The sequence below is a fragment of the Sander lucioperca genome, chromosome 3 (genome assembly GCF_008315115.2).
Source record: "Sander lucioperca isolate FBNREF2018 chromosome 3, SLUC_FBN_1.2, whole genome shotgun sequence".
Lineage (NCBI taxonomy): Eukaryota > Metazoa > Chordata > Actinopteri > Perciformes > Percidae > Sander > Sander lucioperca.
Window position 1 is genome coordinate 17,577,326 of NC_050175.1, and position 22,426 is coordinate 17,599,751.

At 40.2% G+C, this 22,426-nt stretch overlaps 1 protein-coding gene across 1 annotated transcript in view; it reads left to right on the forward strand.

The window, feature by feature from the left end:
• Nucleotides 1-22,426, forward strand: part of LOC116060479 (CUB and sushi domain-containing protein 1-like) — a 366,236-nt gene that overhangs the window by 117,077 nt on the left and 226,733 nt on the right. Inside the window, exon 3 of the mRNA XM_031314040.1 lies at nt 22,017-22,211. Within this exon, the coding sequence (XP_031169900.1) occupies nt 22,017-22,211 (195 nt within the window). The remainder of the gene's footprint in view (nt 1-22,016; nt 22,212-22,426) is intronic.

A 22,426-nucleotide genomic window follows, 5' to 3' on the forward strand; every position in this document is an offset into this window, starting at 1 on the left:
TGCTGTAAATGTTTTAATCTTTAAACAACAGGCTTTTAAAATTATGATTACGTATTGTTAGATCACCTTGTGTGCTGAGCTACTGTGAGCAGCCATTATCCCAAGGCAATTGTTACATTTTTATCACATGTTGGACGTTTGACCCAACGATAAAGAAGCTTTTGCACAAGACTTCAACTGCATTTGAGGCTGTTTTCCTTCTTTTTTTACAAACCTAAACCAAACTGCTTATTGTGAAGCCCATGCAGGAAGTGTTGAGTTAGTCTCAGCAGCAGATTTCAACTGAGCAGAACAGAAAACAATAGGGCTCCTGTTGTGGCAGACAGTGTTGCTTGAGTGATAGAATGACTGGGAAACAGTGATAAATAAGGCAATAATATACACTGGGGATTGCAGTGGAGCTGAAAATTCAGGGACAGAAACACTGGTTTGGATACTAAACAGGTTCTTTGGTGTGAGGGATCAGACATTTATTCCAAGTCCACAGATACCAATGTCCAAAGGCAGCCACATTTTAGAGGGGTGAGGTAAAGTCACCAAAATCTAGCTGTCCACCTTCATTGTTGGTTTGATTGATGTCACACTACATCATGAATTTGGAGGTCAAATAAAATCACATCAGTGAATTATTGGGAGGAAACAGTGTTATCTTATTATGTCACTCCATCCATACTTTGTTGCTTGTGTAAGCATATTTACAGCTGACAGACCTATACAAATCTGATATGCATAATGTAGTTATTTTTTCAGTGACATGGCTAGGACATGTTAGTGAAGTTTACTGTAAGACTGGTAGACATTTTGGGATGTTGATTTGGCATTGACAGTATTTGTAGCTTATACAACATTTATTTTATGGCCAGACAGATTTGTCATCTTGTGGTGTGCTGAGCAAGCGTTTTAGTGACTGCCTCCTACAGTATGTGGTGAATGTACAGTAACAGCCTACAGTATGTCCTAAGTGATTGACCAATTAACTAATTTAATTTCACATGAGTGCAAGTCTGTCCATTCAGTTGTGAAGGAAAAAGGGTCATTTTATTCTCCTGCTATGTTCCTTTTTTAAGTGAACAAGCAAATGTAGGATTAGGCATGTCACACACCCTTAGTTGGAAGATTTAACATTGCTCAACCCCAAATAGCCACATACTGTAAGAAAACTGACATACATCTGAAAAAAAGGTTATGTGGACAATTGTCTGTGTTTAGTTTTGTATTATGCTTCATTAAACTGTACGCACAGTATGAGTGTTGGGATTTAACCCTGTAAATGCTGGATAGTGTGTGTATTGGCCGCTTCAGGGCTCCTATCAAAGAGCTTGAGTCACCCGGTGGAGTTCAACTTTTTACTCGGTAGTGCATTACAGGCAGTCACAAGCTGTACATTGTTGCATGTATGAAGGAAGTTTCTGAAATAAACCCAAAAAAGGTACATTCATGTAACAGCTGTTATAACTACTAATATCTGACATAACAGGGGGTTAGTAATCACTTATAGTAACAAATGCTGAAATAAAATGTACAATTTCTATCACACTGTAAAAGTAAAATGAACATCCTCTCCAGCAGAGTAATGATGAAAGCCCCAAAAACGTATCACACTAAAATAAAGCAAGCTAGCACATAAAATTAGCAAGCTAGCAAAACACAGATAACTAGCTAGCAGCTTCACATCACAGGGTAAAAACGGTTAGTATTCAGTACTCATTTCAGACTGAAACAACTGAGGAATAGCTTAATCTGCTGCCAAAATAATTAAATATAAAGAGTACAACCTTACATCGTCTCTGACTTCTGAACAAGCAACTGCTGTAAGAAAAAAGAAACGAGGCGATCTCGGCGATTTCTTACGTAACTTACGTAAGTAGCGTACGTAACTAACGTAACCGTAACTACATCCACTGTAACCTACACAGTCTCTGTAGGGTGAAGAATTCAATGAACAATGAGGGAAGATAATACATGTAACTGTGTGTGTGTCATATATATTATGATTCAATTTCTAAAGAATCAATAATGCAGATGTTACACCCGTACAAACTCAAATTATCTGAACAATGTCTCTGCTTTCTCTTGACATTTTACTGGCGAAATGCAGTGATAGTAAAGAAAGGTAGGCACAAGGAATAATGACACAGCATTTTTTACCGTTATCCCAATTTTTCTGTCATTCAGTTACAACCCACTTCTGTGAATCAGAGGAAAGCTATAGTGAGCCCCCGAAACTGCCCTTCAGATAATGTTCCTTGATGTCATCTGGCAGTAGAGACAATAGAATTTAAATCTCCCATACAAAGTCCTCTTTATGTAAAATCCTGTGTACTGAGAATAATCTATCTTCTTTTATAATACTTTGTAAGATAAAAAGATGAAATATTGAATATTTTCTGGCAGCACATTACTGTAAATTGTACTGAAAGTGTAGAAAAGAAGCAGTAATTTAGAGACACATAATTTTTCCAATTTATACTGCCTTTTGGTTTTCCCCATTATGCAACCTCTTATACTTAAAAATGGCTATAAAGCATTATGTTGTGTGTTTGTGTAGGCCTGTGTGTGTGTGTTTGTGTCATTCGGATGATATATGGGAATAGTTGTGACATCGAGTTTACCCACAATTCTGTGCTGCCCAGGGGACCGTGAACTGTCACCTAGCTTACCAATGAAATTGACTGTTTTGCGCGCACACACACACACACACACACACACACACACACACACACACACACACACACACACTGTATGCATACACAGACAGAGACAAAAGCAAATATGCATCTGCTCATGTACATACCATAAGACATCAAGACACACACATAGGCACACAGGAAGATAAATTGATTCACACATACATGCATCATGATGACACACACACACACACACACACACACACACACACACACACAAACACACATACACACAAGCCCATCCATCCATTCTGTTAGTGAGTTGACAGATGTAAATGTGCCCAGAGGACAGCAGGACTAAATGAAGATGCATTAGACGTGTGTGTGTGTGTGTGTGTGTGTGTGTGTGTGTGTGTGTGTGTGTGTGTGTGCGTGTGTGCGTGCGTGCGTGCGTGCGTGCGTGCGTGCGTGCGTGTGTGTGTGTGCATGCATGTGTGTGTGAGTTGGTCTGTTTGTTTGTTTGTTTTTTGGGGGGGGGTTTCATGTCTGACCTATGACCTATTAACTTAGTTATCAACATAAATTGGATTCAGATACTTCACAAATGTCAAGGAAAAACACAATAGTCACATGTGCAACACTTATGTTCACTTACACTAGTCTGTCTTAATCTTATCTCTACACACACATAATTAGTACTGTATTAAAGACAAAGACGACATTTACTTTGCAAGTGCATGCTTATATGTTTATGCTTTTTGTGTGTATGTGAGCATTCATGTAAGTGGACTCACACACATGCAAAAGTGCACGGGAGTATTGAAGAGGCAAGTCATGCTATTTTCTCCATGTTTTTGTCCCCTTGGACGTACCACAGCCTCAGGGCAGGTCACTCTTTCTATGGCAAGGCACAGTCAGGTCAAAGTTGTCATAGCGATGATGACAGGAAGGAAAAAGATAGAACAGGATGTGTTGGCAGTAATCTTTGGAGAAGGAGAAGGATCAGTGGGGGGGGTGAGTGATGAGGGAGACTAGGAATGAATGTGGTTTTAGATTATTTTGAGGTTTTCTGGCTGAATGAGATGCTATTATGTCTGCCGCCCCCTTCTCCTCAGGACTGTCTGTCATCGTAAGGTGTGGGGACCTTGAGGAGTTATTGTGGAGGGCTCATGAAGCTCTAAGCAAAGTTTGTTACATAGAAAATAGACAAGTGAGCAGAAAGACGGTGTAGAGGAAATTATGTCTAAAATAAGGCCCTAAGGCCTGTCAAATCTGACTCCAATTTATTAATTCCCGCGCCTTCTTACATTGGACTTAAGTTTACCAGAACACAAGGATCAATCTGAGACGAAGAGTTCAGTTAAGCAAAGTTTATTGAGTTACAACACAATTGTGGGTTCACAAACAGCATCTAAGTTTCCCTGGCAACAGACATTAAATCAGAGGTGGTCCACCAAGATCTCATCTGAAAATGAACTCCGATCTGTTCGCTCCCTCAAGCTTTTATCCTATCCTCAAAGGGGGGGGGGTTTCTTGACAGAAACTGGTACTGTATCACACATGCCAAGGTCGGGGTCTTTGTGTGGTGCAACTTCCTCGTCTGCTCTTGTAACTTTAACTGCCTTTCCTGTTTTTATGCTTATCTGTCTGGTATACAATGCATTCTTATGCCATAAAAGGCTTAAACTATAGTTACCGGCTTAAGCTTAACCTTCTATGTGTCTGTGACATTTCTTTGAACCACTTCCTCAATGACTGCACACAGCTTCTTTTGCAACGTGCACAAATATAACTTTTAACTGCTAATATTCTACAACGGACAAACGAACTTTCGACATTCCGTTTGCTGACTTTGTATTTTCTTTTTGCTGATGCTATTTCTGTAATGCCCTTAACTCTATTTCATTTCAGTAATGCATTACTCAGAGAGTAGCACAATTAAACTGCTGCTTCACTGGTTGCTTTCATATTAACTAAATAGTTTAGGCCTGGAGTGCAGTATGAATTGGTCAGAAGTACAAGCATAAAGCTATTTTTGGCCACATTAACTTTATTTGAATGATGAAAATCTAATTTAAAACTTCAAAGTGAACAGTTTTACAACTTTGTAAGTAGACTACACATTATTCTATCTTGACTATAAATATTAACGAAGTATACAAGCTTTTTTCAAATTCACATTGAAGCTGTGGGGTGTCACACTGTCATCGTTTCTATGAGCAGCTTAGTCATTTGATTTTAAAGTCATTTTGATTTTAAAGTCGTTAATATGGTTAAAAAAAATAGAAAAACAAAACAGTAAAGCCACTAGTAGGCCTAAACATAAACAAAAGTAAAGCCATTAGCCATTACTGATGCTGCAGCGCTCTAAAATCTTGTGTCACAGATTAAAGTCTTGGGACTTCAGATTATCATATTGGAAGTTAGTTGCACTAATCTAGGCTGAACTGTCCCAGATTTAAAAAAAAAAAAATAACTTTACATATGTGAATAGTGCACATGTTCCTTTTAAGAACAAATAACTGTTCTTTGTTGTGTTATACAGAGGTTGACTGATATTTCCCCTGTCCCCTGCAGCACTATGAAGCCTTGGCTAGGTCACTGTTTCCATAGCAACCACTGGCCAGGAGCACATTTCCCAAAAGTGTCATAGTGTTATAATTGTTGGACATGCCATTGTTGGGAATTCGTAAATGTACAGATCCAATTTATTGGCAAATTATCAAAGATGTTTTATCAATATTAATAAAGTTATGAATATGGTTATTAATAACTTTATCAAATCAACAAACAAAACGGGGCACCACTCTGGAACTTCAGGGGCCAATAACCGAACTGTGAAACAGTCTCATTAGGTGGTGTTCCCTTTAAAATACAGATCTTAACTTGGTTAATCTATCTGGTATTCTTTAAAGGAACAAAAGGAAGGGTGAATTTGAGCACTGACCTGTGTTCAACCAGCAATTATTACAATAAGTACCCAAATAATCACAGACAACTGCTATTTAAAATATAGTAGAATTTATTAACTTCAAAATTATCAATGGCCAATCAATAATCCTTTGATCAATTAAAACCAATATACTTTTTTTAAACTACAACAAAACAAAGCAAAAACAAAACTAGCATGTGGTGAGACACTCTGTGTGTGTGTGTGTGTGTGTGTGTGAGATTAGTGAAAGAGGAAAGAAGCACATTTAGAGAAAGAAAAACACACTTGAACGAGAAAAGAAAAGGCACCTGGAGTCTTGATTTTCTCGCCCTGACAATAAACTCTTGTATGCTAACAAGGGGATGTTTACATGTTTAGCCTCTCTGGTAAGCTAACAGCTGATCTGTTGCCTACACGGGTCCACGCTGTGACTGTCTTGTCACGCCGCAGTACCGGTGGTTCGACTGACTAACGGAAGTTTTCCTATCTCGCTCAGAACAGTAACTAAGCTCTGTGGAAGGAGCTAGCAATGTAGCATTTACAGTTTACCTAAGCGACATTATTCAACACATTGTCAACGAGTACCCTGATCAAAGATACATTCACAGCCAAACAGATTAATAATAAAGCGGGCAGCAATAGCACTGTATTAATCAGATCACATTAATGGTAACACCAATAGCAACAATAGCACATTACTCATTAATAATACACACCCTGTTCTAATCTGCCCAGAACACTATTAAGCCTCTTACTTTTGGGATGTGTAGTTCACTTGGTTTGTTCAGCGGATCCTCCGCGATGAACAGAAAGTGAGTTAAAACATGGGCCTGTGATTTAACGAACAGAAAAACTCCCTCCGGCAGCTAATTTTCGGAGCCCTGTTCAGAGTCGACTGTCGGAGAAGCAACGTCCTCCTTTCCCCGGAAAACAGGGTAATTTACCCTCTGCAGATTTAGTGAGAGACAGAAAATCTCCTTCACCAGGACCCCCCTTTAGTACCATGAAGATACTATTCAGCTCAAACTCGACCGGCGAGGTGAGGCTGTGGATTTCTCGGATTGCGCTGCGAAGTGTCATCCTTTCAGTAACGAAAGCTACTAGTGGAAAGACAAAGTTTCGTCGGTACTCAGCGTATTTATTCACCCGGTCAGCTGGTCGTGGCCCTCTGGTCCGTTCAGGGTCCGTGGTCCGATCGGAAATCAGTGTTCTTGAGCAGGTCACATGCTCTTTGTTTCCGATCAGTTTAAACAGTGCTCTTTGTTTCAGATCAGGTTAAACAGGTCACATGCTCTTTGTTGAGGATGACTACCTGTTGGTTATGACTTCTTTATCTCAGAGGCTGCTGCTCTGAGGCCTCTGTTTACAAGATAATGTTTAATATCCAGTTTAATTCTTCCTTACTGTGGTCCCAACACCATTTAAAGAACTCTCAAATAAACTGCTTCTCAAAACTTTTCGGTAAGACATATCCAACTGTTGGGTTAGTTTCACCATAGAGCTCTGAGGCTTTAGTAAAAAAAAAAAAGAAAGTTACTTTTATTATAGTTTGATTAGGGTTCCATGGTTCTCCTGTGATAATTATTATTTTTAGAATGAGAACAGAAGAGTAAAACTTTAAAATAAAAAATGTTTACATTTGTATCCAAGATATTTCGGAAAGTTGTTTTGAATTAATTCTTAGGGGTTTTGACCTATAAAGATTCCCCTCTGTCCCGTCTTTAAAAAAGTAAACTCATGTTCTGTCCTTCAGCAATTTCTTTAGTTAAACTTTCTTCCCTAGCTGGGAAATGTAATCTGTCCAGACGGAACAATTGCCCCGAGGTTTCCTCCAAGTCAGTCTTGGCCCAGGACACATTTGGAGATAGTGTCCTCACTTAGTATCTGAATACCTTAATGCAAATGAGCAGACTTTGCTAAAAATGAATCAATCAGGGGTGGTATCTTACCTGAACTAAACTGTCCTGTCTGCACAGTTCTATTACAGCTGTTAATAATTGAATGTCAGTTTTTACAGCCTGCAACAACACTGAAGTGATAATTATGGGCCCTGGACATGCTTGTTCCAACTTTTACCAGCTGTTGGCACACTACTGCTAACCTACTGCTGAGAAGCTTGAACTATTATTGATCTGAATCTTTATCCTGAGCCCCATTATAAAAGGCTTGTTCACTTCAGATTTGTTTCACCTTAAGAATATCTCAACAATAAGATCATTCATTACTTTAAGTGGCACTCACCCCTATCTTGTACAGGCTATCTTTATCCGGTGCCTTTTTCTAAGCCAGAAAATGCTTAGTGCAGCATTGCTCTTATATCTCCCAAATGCAACTGCTAGACTGAAATTTAAAACCGGGAGACATGATCACATTCCTACAAATTTGAATTTACATTAATTGGTTTTAATCCATGACGGAACAGATTTTTAAATCTCTTAAAAGTCAACGCATTTTGTATCACTAAGCAGGTGAATTGCAAACAAAAATGGCAGTTATTGACACAGGCGAAAAAAGATGTTGACCATGCCAACGTGTGGGTTTCTCTAGATGTCTTTGGTCTACCACTATAATCAAAATTGATACTCAAAGCTGTTTTAGTCCTGAAGTTGAATATGTGGAAACTCCCATTGTTACTGAATAGGGAGAATGCACTCAAGCTCACGACTAGAGAAAATGCAAAGAGCAAGAGAGAACAGGACTGAGGTGGCAGTGCCCCCCGAGAGAGAGAGAGAGAGAGAGAGAGAGAGAGAGAGAGAGGATGGGGATAGCAGTGCAAGAGCCAGTTTTTAAAACCCTTAAGCACAAGTCCGTCAAGCTTCATTTTAACAGGTTCTGTCTTGAAGTAATTATTCTCTTTGCAATAGTTATTGCCAGGAGATAAACCTCTTTGCTTTGGGTCTGAAAAGGTAACTTAACTTAACTAACTGATCTTAGTAGCCCAGAAGAATTGCGCACTAAAGTTCTATTTCGTATAAGCTTCGCCCTCTAAGGCTATCGCTATTGGGGTCTATCCCTTCGCGTTTGCGCAGTCGTGAAGATTTTCTTTCCCGCCCTTGCATCCAGCACGGGCTTCAACTACGTCCGCAGAAACTCTATATTACATTTTTCTTCAGCTAGCAGTATGAAGACTTCTACCTCCAGCGGTGTTCACCTCTGTCCCGGCTGCCGGACTGGCTACATCCTGCCTTCAGATCTCCACCCCCCGCTGCGATGGTCAGCAGATGCTGACCATCGCTTTACATCCCCGGGGTTTTGAACCGGGCGGCAGACCTAATGTCGAGGGGAGGGCCCTCTCACGAGTGGAAATTGAATCCCACTATTGTTCAGAAGCTGTGGAGCAGGTTTGGGAAAGCGGAAGTGGATCTGTTCGCCTCATGAGAGAACACACAGTGCGCATTGTGGTTTTCCTTGAACACACAGGACAATCCACCCCTCGGGGTCGACGCCTTCTCCCACCATCCCGGGCCCAGAGACCTCCTATATGCCTTTCCCCCGGTCCCTCTGATCCCTCGCCTCCTGGAACACATCCTGGCAACTGCCGTGGCACGAGGACGCACTGTCACAGCTGAACAGCATGATATTTCACCCCCCGGTGATAAGCCAGCGGCTATGGGGATGGCCGCTGAGCAGGAACGCTTGGAGAGACTAGGCTTGCCCCCTGCCGTGGTGCACACTATCCAGGGCGCAAGAGCCCCCTCTACCGAGCCGCCCTGCGTGGTCTGCTTTCCAGTGCTGGTGCACAGAGAAGGGTGCAAATCCCACATCGTGCCCCCTGCCCCTCGTGCTAACTTATCTCCAAACATTAGTGGATAATGATTTGGCTCCATCTACAGTCAAAGCCTACGCAGCAGCCATCTCATCCTGCCACGAAGGCTATGGGGAGAGGACGGTTTTTGCGCACCCCCTGGTGAAGCGTTTTTTGAAGGGGGTCAGACGACAGAAACCCACCATGCACTCTTTCACACCCCAATGGGACTTAGCCTTGGTGCTCCGAGCCCTGGGGAAACCTCCTTTTGAGCCTCTGGCACAAGCCTCTCTCAGGATGCTGTCGCTAAAAATGGCACTTCTCCTCGCCCTGACGTCAGCCAAGAGAGTGAGTGATTTATGTGTCAGTTTCACCGTCCTGCCTCGGATAGACCCCAATAGCGATAGCATTAGAGGGCTGCACCTATACTCATAGAATCAGGAGTTACAGTACGTAACTATCGCTCTGGGTTGACTATTTTGTAGTTTAGCAAAATGGTATAACACAGTAATGACTTGCTCTCTAGTAACTATGTCTAGTGTACAGTAAAAGGGTTTGCTTGTAGTGACATGTTTTACAGTAGGCCTGTGTTTCTACTTCATGTCTCCATGGCTTGTGGTCTTTAGAATGCTGTCCTTCAGAGCGTGGGGATGTTCTATATTAGCAACCAATATTTCTTGGTTCCTTAGTCAAGCTGGAAAGGCTGAGGAGAGCTGGTGTTTAACAGAGTGTAGCTGCTACAGTGATTACTCTGTTTAGCAGGTGATTGATTAGAAGCACTGCTGGAAATGTCACTTGCCCTGCTAATATATTTTCACCAAGGGAACATAGGGAAGGCGGTGTTAATACATTTTAATATGTTTTCTGCAGAGCAGAAATGTAACTTTTAGGAACCGTCTGTATATAGAATATATTTTGCTATTGCAGTGTTTGGTATTAGCCATACACACCCAAGTTCTAATCCATTGGTGTTGTTTACTACGTAACTTGTGATTTTACAAGTCCCGATTCATTAGGCTGTGGTTTATTCTATGGTATACTCTGTGTTGTAAAACAAAGTGAAGTCTGTACTGATTGCCCTCCTTCACTGGTGATCGTTTGGAATTAATACTGGAAACATCACTGGCTGGCTCAATTAAAAGAAAATTCCAACATCCGAACTTGTCAAGCAGAAATAATATGTGTTGTCCTTGTTAGGGATGTAACGGTATGAAAATGTAACCTCACGGTTATAGTGACCAAAATTATCACGGTTTTCGGTACTATCGCGGTATTTTTAAAAGTGTGTTCGATATGTTCAGAAACCACTGATAGGCCTACACAAGCTGAAATAGTTTCAGAAAGTGTCACAGTGTTTATTATATTACAAAAATATAGGCAATAGGCTTGTAAAAACTATTGAAAACTTGCTACTGAAACACTGGCCCGCTGTAGGGTGTGCAGTAAGAACTTGAACCAGAGATGTCTGACTTTGAGATCCAGGAAGATGTATTTACAACTCGAACATGACATTAACTATGAAGTTGTATTTGACATTACATGTGAAGTTGGATGTGGTTCTGAAATATAAGCAAATAATAATGCACATTAATAAGCATCTGACTTCTATGAACATTATTTACCAAAAACTAAATGTTATAGCCACATACATAACAAGAAACAATACTGAGAATTACATTAATTTCTCTGTAATAATTAACATAAATGTAACATATTGCTCAGTAACACAAACTGAGAATAAGCCACATCTATTACAGCACACATATCCAAATCCAAATAGTGTAATACACCTTTAATAGCTAAGCACGTGGCTCACGTGGCTGCACAAGTAATATTAAACAATCTGCACATCTATCAGCTATGCAATAAGAAACACAATAACAACAATATTATCAATATGATAATATATATCTCTCTCTCCCCAAATAAATGTCATGTCATAACACAAGCAAAATTTAATCCACATCGTAGCAGAACACTTAATGAAATATGAAAGTAGCTTTACACAGATAACGAGGCAGTAAAACCCATGACAGTTTAGCAAGCTACAGAATAGTTTAAACTTACATTCTGGGCTACACACTTCACTTCAACAAGTCCGGGAAAAGAATGATAAAGAAAAAAGTCCGTTTACACAGCGAGTGATTGGCAGGAGATCAAAGCGATGACTCTCGTCAATGATTGGTCAATCATCTCAGGAGAGAGATAGAGCAAGTGTTACTATGTTTTTTTTTTTACAAGGCTGATAAATGTCCTGAGTGCTGTCATCTCCTCCTCACGCCATGATTCCAACTTCAAGAAACGCACTGTAGACTACGCAGTGCACCCGCGCGGCAACTTCAGGAGCCTCGGATTAAGCTGGGAACACGCGGTTTCCACACCGTGGTAATCCACCGAGATAATAATGATATTTTAAATGAAAACGGTAATTGTTATTTTCAACATTTTTACCGTGGTTTACCGTTACACCGGTAATCGTTACATCCCTAGTCCTCATTATCTTGGACAGTGCCATCACTATTTGAGATCATAAACATCTTTCTGTCCCAAAGCAATAAATGCATGAATAAAAGCTCTGATGGGTAATATCATTGGGACATACAGTGCAGCATGCTGCTTTGAATATGAACCAAATGAACCGTGACCATACAGTGTTTGTTTGAGCTTCGCCATAGTCAGCGTCCCTTGGTTTATAGTGCTGTATGCCAGAAAACTTAAACATTGCTAGAGCCAGAGTGATAAGGTTAGTGCTATTGGAAACTACTGGAGGTGTTAATAGTGCATGAACACATACATATATACCAATTATCAGTTATCAATGCTTAGTATACTAGTGTAGGTTGTATTTTATGTTGTAAAATTAATTCACACTGCTGTTTATGAGGTACAGTTTGCAGTAAAAATATTACAGTACACATTTATGGCCTATTTAAACTTGAAATTGTGTTTTAAGAACTCATTTCCTCCATATCTGTTACGGCACGGACACAGAGAAAAAGTTTGAAATGTCTTTTAATGTACGTCGACAAACAAATAAAGCAGTCAAGGACAGTCAAGCTGCGCTGGGGGATGAGACAGGACAGCAGCGAGCGCGGGCAGAGTGTGGTGTGTCCAAAAACTCTCACAGAAATCCGAGCTGGGAGGCGGCACGACGGGAAGGTGATGGGCTGGCGGAACAGCAGTCACGGCAACAGGTCTAGTAGTGTAGGTCTGAACAGGAGGAAGAAACAAACAGGTAAGTGGAGCACGAGGAAAAAGGCGAGGCAAAAAACTAACGAGCAAACAAATTAGTTTTCACATGGGAGCCAAGTTACCACATTGGTAGCTGTAACGATCTGGCGCGAAGGCAGGTTCTGACTGGGTCTAAATACTGCAGCCATGGTTAGTGGAATCTGCACCTGGGTCTAAATACTGCAGCCGTGGTTAGTGGAATCTGCACCTGGGTCTAAATACTGCAGCCGTGGTTAGTGGAATCTGCAACAGCTGAGCAGGTAGCGATTGCAGAATCCCCGGCAGCCGTGCAGGTAGGAAGATCGCCCGGCCACGCCCCTTGACCTACTTTCAGCCGCTCCGACACACACAGGGAAAAAGGGAGAGGTACACACACACACCCACCCACTCAGGACGGGAGAACACAACTACCCCCATAACAATATCCCCACTGAAACGCTATTCTTTAGTAATTTGTATCGATGTTAAAGCTAACTTCTTCAGCTAGCAGCCAACCTATTTGGTAACTCTCCTTAAAGGGGCATTGCCCTTATAAATCAATGCTCCTCTTACACATATCCCGAACAACATAGTAAAAAATCTATTTAGAGGGTCCCATTAGTTGGAGCAAAGGTGTGCTCAGAAGGTGGAATACCCCTTTAATGTATTTGATTAATGAGTTAGTGCTGCTGGAAACATCGTGTTAGCTGTTGACACATTAAAACTAGGGCAGCACAGCAGGTGGTCAGGGGCCTCTGTTCAGCTTTGGCCCTCGGCCACCGTTGGCCAAGAGCCCCCTTAGTGTTTGGTTGGTTAGAGTTATTATGTTCAATGTGTCAGTGAAGCTGTTAATACATTTACACCATGGGAACACTTGCGGTGCTGGGGAGTCCATTTAGCTCAGGGGCTTTGGCATCTTTCCAACAACAACTCTCCATCAAGAATCACAGATTAAAGGAGTATTGCCGATTGTTTTGGTAATACATGTACACCATGGGAACTGAGTTGAGTAGTGTTAATGGATTATTGATTGCACCCAATGAGAGATGCTTTCAGTATAAACTCAGGGTCCCAGTAGAGATGTGTGTAGATGTAATGAATGGGGAGTGATTTGTTCAGACTCAAAATGGTGGGTGGTGGGCAGGTAAAATAATGTTGACTGCACTCCCAATGCTTATACTAGGGAGTTGAGTGTATCAACTCTGCTATAAAAGGCCCAAACTGCAACTGTAGTATGGTAAAAATGGACTTGATTGTCTGAAGATCTATTTTCTATACTCTGAAGCTTACTGACCAAGGCTTTTGGTGCAATAATGAGTGACTTGTAACTGGATTTTTAAATGTATTTAGAGGATGCAGAACATTGCTTTGCATTTCCCCAACCTGCATTTTGAGTCAAGCTGCAATATATTCCAGAAATCCTTTCATTTAAAAAAGTTAACTAATCTTAAAGTTTTAATCACACTGAAAGATGGAAATTTCCAGACAAATTTCAAATGCTAACATCTGTTTAAATCCCTGTTTGGCAATATGTGCACACGGTTTGACATTTGTTCTGGTTCCGCTTGGGTTTAACTATACAACCCCCTGGAAACCAAACAAGAAATTAGTGATTTTTGCCAGGTATGAGGAGCTAGAGCTAAACATCTGTTCCAACTTTGGCTTGTGGCAAGTTACATGCTGTGGATACAAATATAGTTCACTCCAGTTGTTTTGTTACTGACAGGTAACTAGGGGTCATTTTCCACACTCATTCCACGTGTTTCAAGAAGTGAAATGTCATCGCTCATATGAAATTTTGATCATTTGGAATAAATACTGTACATGATGTAGGAATGTCACCTTGCCATTTAGTTTTAATTTATTATTTTATTTTAGTCTTAAAGCATACATATTTTAGCAGTATTTAGTGACTGTCATGTTAATGCAAAAAACCTTTTCTGTAATTGTTACTATGAGTCCAGTAATTATGATGATTTTTAATTTAATTAAATGTCAATTTATTTGCCTATACTTTTCTGTATAGAATGGTGTGTCTGTCTCTAGTGCACTGCATTTACATGACAGAGAGAAAGCAAGAGGTTATGGTGGTTGGCTTTTATCCATTAGCAACTGCTTTAGTGCATCCATAACCACAGATTCAAAGAGATGTTTGCTTTGCTATTTTTAGTGGATGCGTCACTGCATATTTATACAGTAGAGAGCAGAGGTAGTGTGGAGGACCTTGCTTAAGAAATGTCTTTTCAGCAGTAGCCATTTTAGGCCTGACCTCTGATATCACACATTGACAGATGGATACATTAAGTTTTCGATGTAGACACAGGTCTAACTGAACAACAACTTAGAAAGACAGACCATGTCTAGAGTTAGTGGCCCTCATTTATGAAACGTGCGTACGACCAAAAACAGGCGTAGGACCGGCGTACGCCGATTCCTACGCAAAGCAAGGGATTTATCAATTTGAACGTGAGCGTAGGCTGCGATAAAATCTCACGTCTGGTCTGAACTCGTGTACGCAAGTTTTCGAGTCAGTGTGGACTTGTGGTGCAGCATATACAAAGTTTATCAGGAGAAGGAGAAGTCATCAGTTGATCACTTATCAGCAATGGCAGATCTGGCTCTTTTAAAAGACCTCTATTCGCCAGTACAACAGTGCACACGTACGCACACGGGCCACGGTGGAGCGCTCCATCAGATTGATTAAGGGCAGATGGCTCATGGTCTTGCATCAGCGGGGGGACCCTACTATACACGGCAGAAAAATTCTGCAACATTGTTTTAGCCTGTGGGGTTCTGGAGCCAGATGACCCGATGCCCAGAGAGCAGTGTCCAGCACAGCCCCAACTGGGGCTATACGAAGGAGACAGGATATTATTCCTCGATTTTAAAAGGTATATTGTTATGTTTGGCAATGATACTCAATACAGGAAACATGACGATGCACAACATTTATTTCTGCCATTGACCGATATATTTTGGCTTGTTTTTCCAGCCCCTCTACTGTCAGGAGACAGGGTCGAGGTGGGGGTCCAGCACGGGGGGCGGAGGACACGCGCTCTCCCTCACAGTTCTGACTCATGAAAAAAACACGAGTAAAATAAAAGACACTGCATAAACTCTGCTACTGTGTGTTTATTTAAATATACGTAAACCATGTAGGCCTAAGAGATTGCAATATAAGCTTGTATATTACTATGGGGACTATAGCATACATATGTCAAGGATGTATACATTAAATAAACTTCAGCTGGAGTCCGATTTACCACGGAAACACTGTTCACTGCATCAGTGATCTCTTTCCATTCCGCATTCTTTCTACAGCCTTAAATATCAGTTTTCAGGCTGACAAAACTACAAACGTAAGTGCAAATGAACCTGAGATGTTAGGGTTTCAAGCTCCACCTCTGAAAAGTGACGCTTCTCAGCCGGATTACGTCTCACCATGTCGTAAATTGTAGGGGCGAGGCCTCAAAACCCAGAATATATTGGGGCGTGATATTTAAATTACGATCGTTTCCAGCCGCTGCATTTATCAATGTACGACCATTCTTACGCTGTGATTGGTGTGATACGAACGTTTCATGAATCACACGTGAAGCCTGTCGTAAGATGATTTCTGCGCTCATATCTGCGCTGGTTTCTACGTTAGGTTGATAAATGAGGGCCAGTGAGTGTAAACAGTTTGCAATGTGAGCAACAAGAAAGTGTCTTAAGTTTGATCTTTGTTCACATGATTGTTTGGACAGACATGTGTAGGGTTATCTTTTCAGTAGGGTCCTGATATATCTTGTTGTGGTTGTGTTACCTTTATAAAGAGACAGATAATAATAATAATAATAATAATAATAATAATAATAATAATAATAATAATAATAATACTAATAGTGGATGAGCAGAGATAAGAAATTAGAAAAGATCAAACAGATAATAGGATACAGTTGTCTATGTACAAGGTTTTAGCAAGAAGCTGATAGTAATTTATTAACAATTTAACAAAAGCCTTTATCAACACCTCTCTCATCCACCCCTTCCTGTCTCCCTCACTTCCTCATTCCTTCTGGCTCTCATCATTTACTGCCTTCATCCTTCATTTGTTCTTCTCCCCTGAACACAATTTTTCTATCCCCTCTTTACTCCTACTCTGTTCTTCCACTTTGCATTCTCCACTCCCTTTATCCCACTTTGAATGTTACAGATATTTCTTAGCCTCAATCTTGTCACCTTTTGCCATTGCTCACTTCTGTATCACTATTAAAATGTTGCCCTGGCCTAGAGTTGCCATAGCAACACACTGACCTGCCCTAAGGCTGTGATGGGCCGGAAGGGACAACCGCAACAGAGGAGCATCATCAGTCACTCGCAGTAGACACACACACACACACACACACACACACATACATACATACATACATACATACGCACGCACGCACACACACACACACACACACACACACACACACACACGGCAATGCCTATACAAGCACAGGCTTGTAGATGTTATTAGAACGGGAGCTTTGGACTCAAGACCTTAACTCTTGATTCTCAGCAGACAGAGGCAGACAGATACTCTCTAGACATAAGGTTATGGATGGACAGACAAAACACTGTGTGTGTATTAAAATGGGTGAGGATGAGGGATGTGTTATGACACATGCAACTTCACTCAATTCTTTCCAGCCTGATCTTAATTTGAAATTGTGAAACCTGTTTATTGCAATAAAGCTCCTAAAGCTCTCTGTGGATTCATGTTTTGTTTTTATTAGGCTAAGAGGAAAGTTTCCATAACATGGTGCAAGTGGAAATCTCCCCACCAACACACAGTTCAAACTGGTATCCAATTCCCCAGTCAAGTTAATGGCTGAGAAGCCATTGATCATATTGACATGGCTACTTTTTTTATACAGTTGAGCTTTCCTCTCCGACATGTGTATCGAAGGTAGCACATGGCTGTCTACACAATCACTATGACAACATTGGAAGTTACAGGAGTGCAGTGCAGGGAAAAATATACATCATTGTAAATTAACTTGCGAGACAGGCATCACCTGAATAGAGTACCATCCCAGCAACACACTTTTGATTTAGAATTATTCAATCTATTTATATAAAAATACATTTTCAGTCATATGCGAATTTTGGATGTTATACTTCTGTGTTAGAAACATTTAGTTCTTACAAAATTAGCTTTAATGAGATAATGAAAAGCCTGCATTGTCCTCAGTGCTGTGTATGAACACACAACCTTCAGTTCCTTGGACACAACTGACCATGTTTTGTATTATGATTGGTCCAGAATTATAATGCACACTTTTTTGTGAAATGACCCCAAAGAACTTGACTTGCATATTGTTTGAATAAATAAAATGAAAAACAAATATTAAGTAATCAAAGTGATTATGCTACTGAATACAATTGCAAGCAGCTAATTTGAACTTCCCCAGGCATGAGGTTACAGCTAAACAATGTTGTATAGTACTGATTAAAAACAAAGCAAACAAATCAAAGCAATGTGCACTATGGGTGGGCGATATGACCTAAGTCAAAGTTCAAATCTTCAGATACTACACATATCACATTTTTTTTGTGGTGACGGCACAGTACAGTGCAGTACAGTAAAATGGATAATCCAGTCAAAACATGATTCCAGCTCTGTTCGCTCTATTGTAAAGGCAATGTAAGGGAACATATCTTAAGAAATGTATTTTTAAAAAATGAATGTGTTTATTGGCTCCAAATAGGAATGAAAATGTGGTATAGGCCTACATGTCTTTTGGCAGGAGTACCCCTCCCCATAATGTGTGTGTTTAATAAGTAAATGTAATGTAAATTTTTAGTGAACTGTATTGCTGAGCAACCTGGATCTGAGCAATAAAGAGTTGGACGTTTACTGTTGTTTTTATTATTTCAAAGTTTTTTCACCTCAAAAATAAAGGTGTCACATCATTTGATGATCTGACATACCACAAATATACTAGGCAAACTGGGAATTACCATGCCGGAAATTACACTTTCTTTGAAGAAACCGAAAGCTGACATAACCTTTTACATCTTAACCCACATAAAGAAAGAGTTTAAAAAAAACACTTAACACTTTTCTTCTTGATATTTTGTCATGTCGATCTAACTGTAGGCTGTAACGCTGGGTTCACTCAGGAGATGGAAGCACAGCAATATATACGTGGCGCGAGTAGTATCCTGGCTGTTCACACCAGAAGCGCATTTCTCTGCGCCACTCAACAAGCGATTCCCAGCTGACAAATATGTGGAAAACACACTCACAAACAGCAGTGATACTAGGCCATTTCATCATGTGTGGGGTTAAAACTTCAGTGGAACAGCAGGGAGAGGGGCAAAAAAGGGTTGGCAAAAATGGGATGCATACTGCATTTAATCATTTATCAGTATCAGAGAATCAGTGACGAAAACGGTGTAATGCCCACCCCTACAGAGTGCACACAGCCAGTATTCCTCTCTCAATCTAGATTCTAAATAAGTTGCAGTGACCCAGAATATACTGATTATTGAGGGCAACTTAAAACAAGCAATCTATCATTTGTAATCTGAATTTGTAGTGAAAATAACTCACATACTGAATATTACTCTAAACATTGTAAACAAGGAGCCAACAATAAAGCTAGATGGAGACAAAGACAAATATGTTTTGAATTAATTTGGCTTCTAATATTATTTTTTGAAAGACAGTAGACACCTAGATTTATATAGGTTAATGTTTGAAATCTTCTTGCCATGAGTGCAAGTCCTGGCCTGTGTATTAAACCCTGCTTAGAGCTACAGTATATCCCCTGTACTATGCCTATGAGGAATCTGACATTATCTTTCTAATCAATTAATTAGGTATGTCATTAAACTAAGCTACTGTATGGACACAGAAGTATTATGTTACTTTTATTCGGCAGTGCCATTCAGCAATGTGTCTTCCTACCATTGATGCTGGTGGTTTTTAGAAAATATTTCATCATGATCTGTTTTTGTAAGATGCAAAACAGGATAATTAAATGTACACTGAATTAAAAAGTATGCAGTATTGTTTGATTAAAGTGAAGTATTTTCATTTTTTATCTGTAATTATTTTGGTAACTTCAATAGACTTAATTTCAGCACCAGGAGCTGTCCATATTAAACAGCTCCAAGCATGGTGCAGAACAAGTCACTTTCTGCTTTCCACAATGGATATTGACTTTGGCTAAAATTGTGTAATTTGCAGTAGAATCAGTAGAATTTACCTATTTAAAGGGACAACTTTAATATCCTTTAATATCGAATCCTTTTAAATAGAGTTATAAAGCCACCGTCTGCACTATGCGTCAACAAATATGAAGTCAGTGGGAGATGCTAGCTGTCGGATCTTGTCAAAATGAAGCTACAGTACACTTCATATACACTGTCTATCACATCCATCCTACATTAGCACTGCAGGTAATCCACCGTTGTGCACATAGAGCTAAAAGAGTATGTTGTAATTCGAACATCTAATCTCAGCAAACCAGACTCTCCTGTTCAACATTTGATGGCTGAAAAGAGACAACAACAACATAACAAAACTTTATTGCCAAAATACAATTGCTTTCTAAAAAATGCAGCTGTTGTTACGTATGAGATTGGCTGGATACTGACAATACTGCTGAACACTTTATTCTTCTAAAATACCCCATGATTATTTCAGACATCAGTCTAAATAAGGGAATGCCTTTGTGTACCAACCTGGCTTAAAAACATGGCAGCCTGGCAGACACAGGACTGTACAGTCACATAAGTGTGACTAACGACTTGGCTTAGACGCATGATTCCTTTCATTCTCTCTTCTTTTCGTTGCATCTTCCTCTCCTTCTGCCCATCCTTTAGTCAGTGCTTGAGTTTGGATTTTGAATGTAGCTGTGTGCATCACCTTGTTAAAACAAAGCAGACAACATGAGGACGGCATGGTCAGCTGAGTGTGAGTAACTTGACTCTGATGCATGACTTCATACAATCCAAATAATGACTTGATTAGTGTAAATTATACATGTTTATGGCCCACTGCAATTAGTTCACCTCTCTGTTTTCCTGTCGGACTGGAGTCTCCGTCTTTACCCTTTCCTGTCTCCTCCTCCTCCCCTCCTCTCCCTCTCTATCTTCCTCTAGTCTTTCCGCCTCTTCTTCCTCCTCTCTGCTGTCTGTCTCTTCCTCTTCCTTTCCTTTTTTTCACTTCCTCTCCCTACTTTGTTTTTCTCTCACCCCCACCCCTCCCTCCTTCTCTCTGTCCTGGTTCTCAGGGTCTCATGGTGAAGCTTTGTCTAATTACCATACTAGCGTTTAATTGGAACAGCGTCCACAAACACACAGATTGACTGACTGAAAACCCTTTCTGTAGACACTCTGACGCTGCACTGTGCATGCACATATGTGCACACATTAAAATTAGCCATTTGGATACACATTACACGCACACATTACACACCCAGCAAGTTAACATGCTCCAGTTATACAAATACACACAAAACACCGTACACCAGGGTCAGATATGGAGTTCTTCCAGGTTGTACTACAGTCACTGTGCTGATGCCCCTTCTGTAGAGCTAAGGCGTGTTGGCTACAGTCATAGATTGATTTTGGCCTAGTTAGAACATGAGCTGCCTGTAGCTGCTCCCACTGTAGATCTGTGCCATCTACGAACTGACAACAACATATGCACATTGGAGAAAAAATGCCAGCCACACAGTAACTTATACATATTTTTTATGTTTCTAGCAAACCAACCATACACATCTTATTTTGTGTTGTTCATTCTGATGTTTAGTAATTGGTCAGTTTCCACTGTAGTGACTGTAAATAGGAACAATTCAAATCTATCTCAGTTTGATATTATGAGATATATTTGACATATTTAGTTTTGTGTGAATGATCACCTAATGGGTACCAGAACATTCAAGAGATGTTGTTGAAATGTTGGTCGAAACATGTATCCTACTGTATATCAGTGGTTTTACACCTGGGAGTCAAGATCCCCAACAAGGTGTCTCAAGATAAATCCCATGGGTTCCCATGATGCCCAAGAAGAAAAACAAAATACGCATTTCTTTCTTAGCTTTTTTCTTGGGAAAGACTGGATAGTTTAATCTCTTAGGGCATGTAAAAAATTCTCTTATGAAACATTCTGAGAAGCTGAAATTCGTCTTTGATTGAATGTGCTTTTAGCTCCTGTGACCAGCGACGTTGGGTCACAAATATACATTGATTTGTTGTAAGGGGGGGGTCACATGCCAAAACATTTGATAGATCACTCTCCTGTATCATGTATTGGCACAAATACAGCCATGATTATAAATGTGATAGGCTTTCTGTTGTAGATTGTTAATGGCTGCTTGGCTCTCCTTTGGTCGTTTAATTCATTCATTTGGTTGCTTTTGGTTTTATTTATTTTTTAGAGGTCAAATGGTTATTTTTGTATTTTGGATATGATATAATCATAAATAATTTCTCTGTTTTATTCTTTGTGTTTCAGTCCTGCCCAGCCACACATGTGGCACCCCCGGGCTCATCCCAAATGGAGTCATTCATGGCTCGCGGTACAACATGGGGGACAAGATCCGATACAGCTGTGAGTCAGGTTTTGTATTGGAAGGACACAGTATCCTCACATGTATTGTATCACCTGGCAGTGGAGCACAGTGGGACTTCCCATCACCATTTTGTAGAGGTAGGATTTCTTTCTTTCTTTTTCTGTCTTTCTTCTTCTCTCATTTAGATCTCTTAAAATAGATCATAAAAGTATGACATACCTCACCTAATATGACAAGTTGGCTCATAAATGAAATTAAATATATTTCTAGAAATGCCCAGTGCCAACTCCAACAATAAAAGCAAGATAAAATAAACACTCTAATTGGTGGGGTCGTGAGAATTTAAGGACCT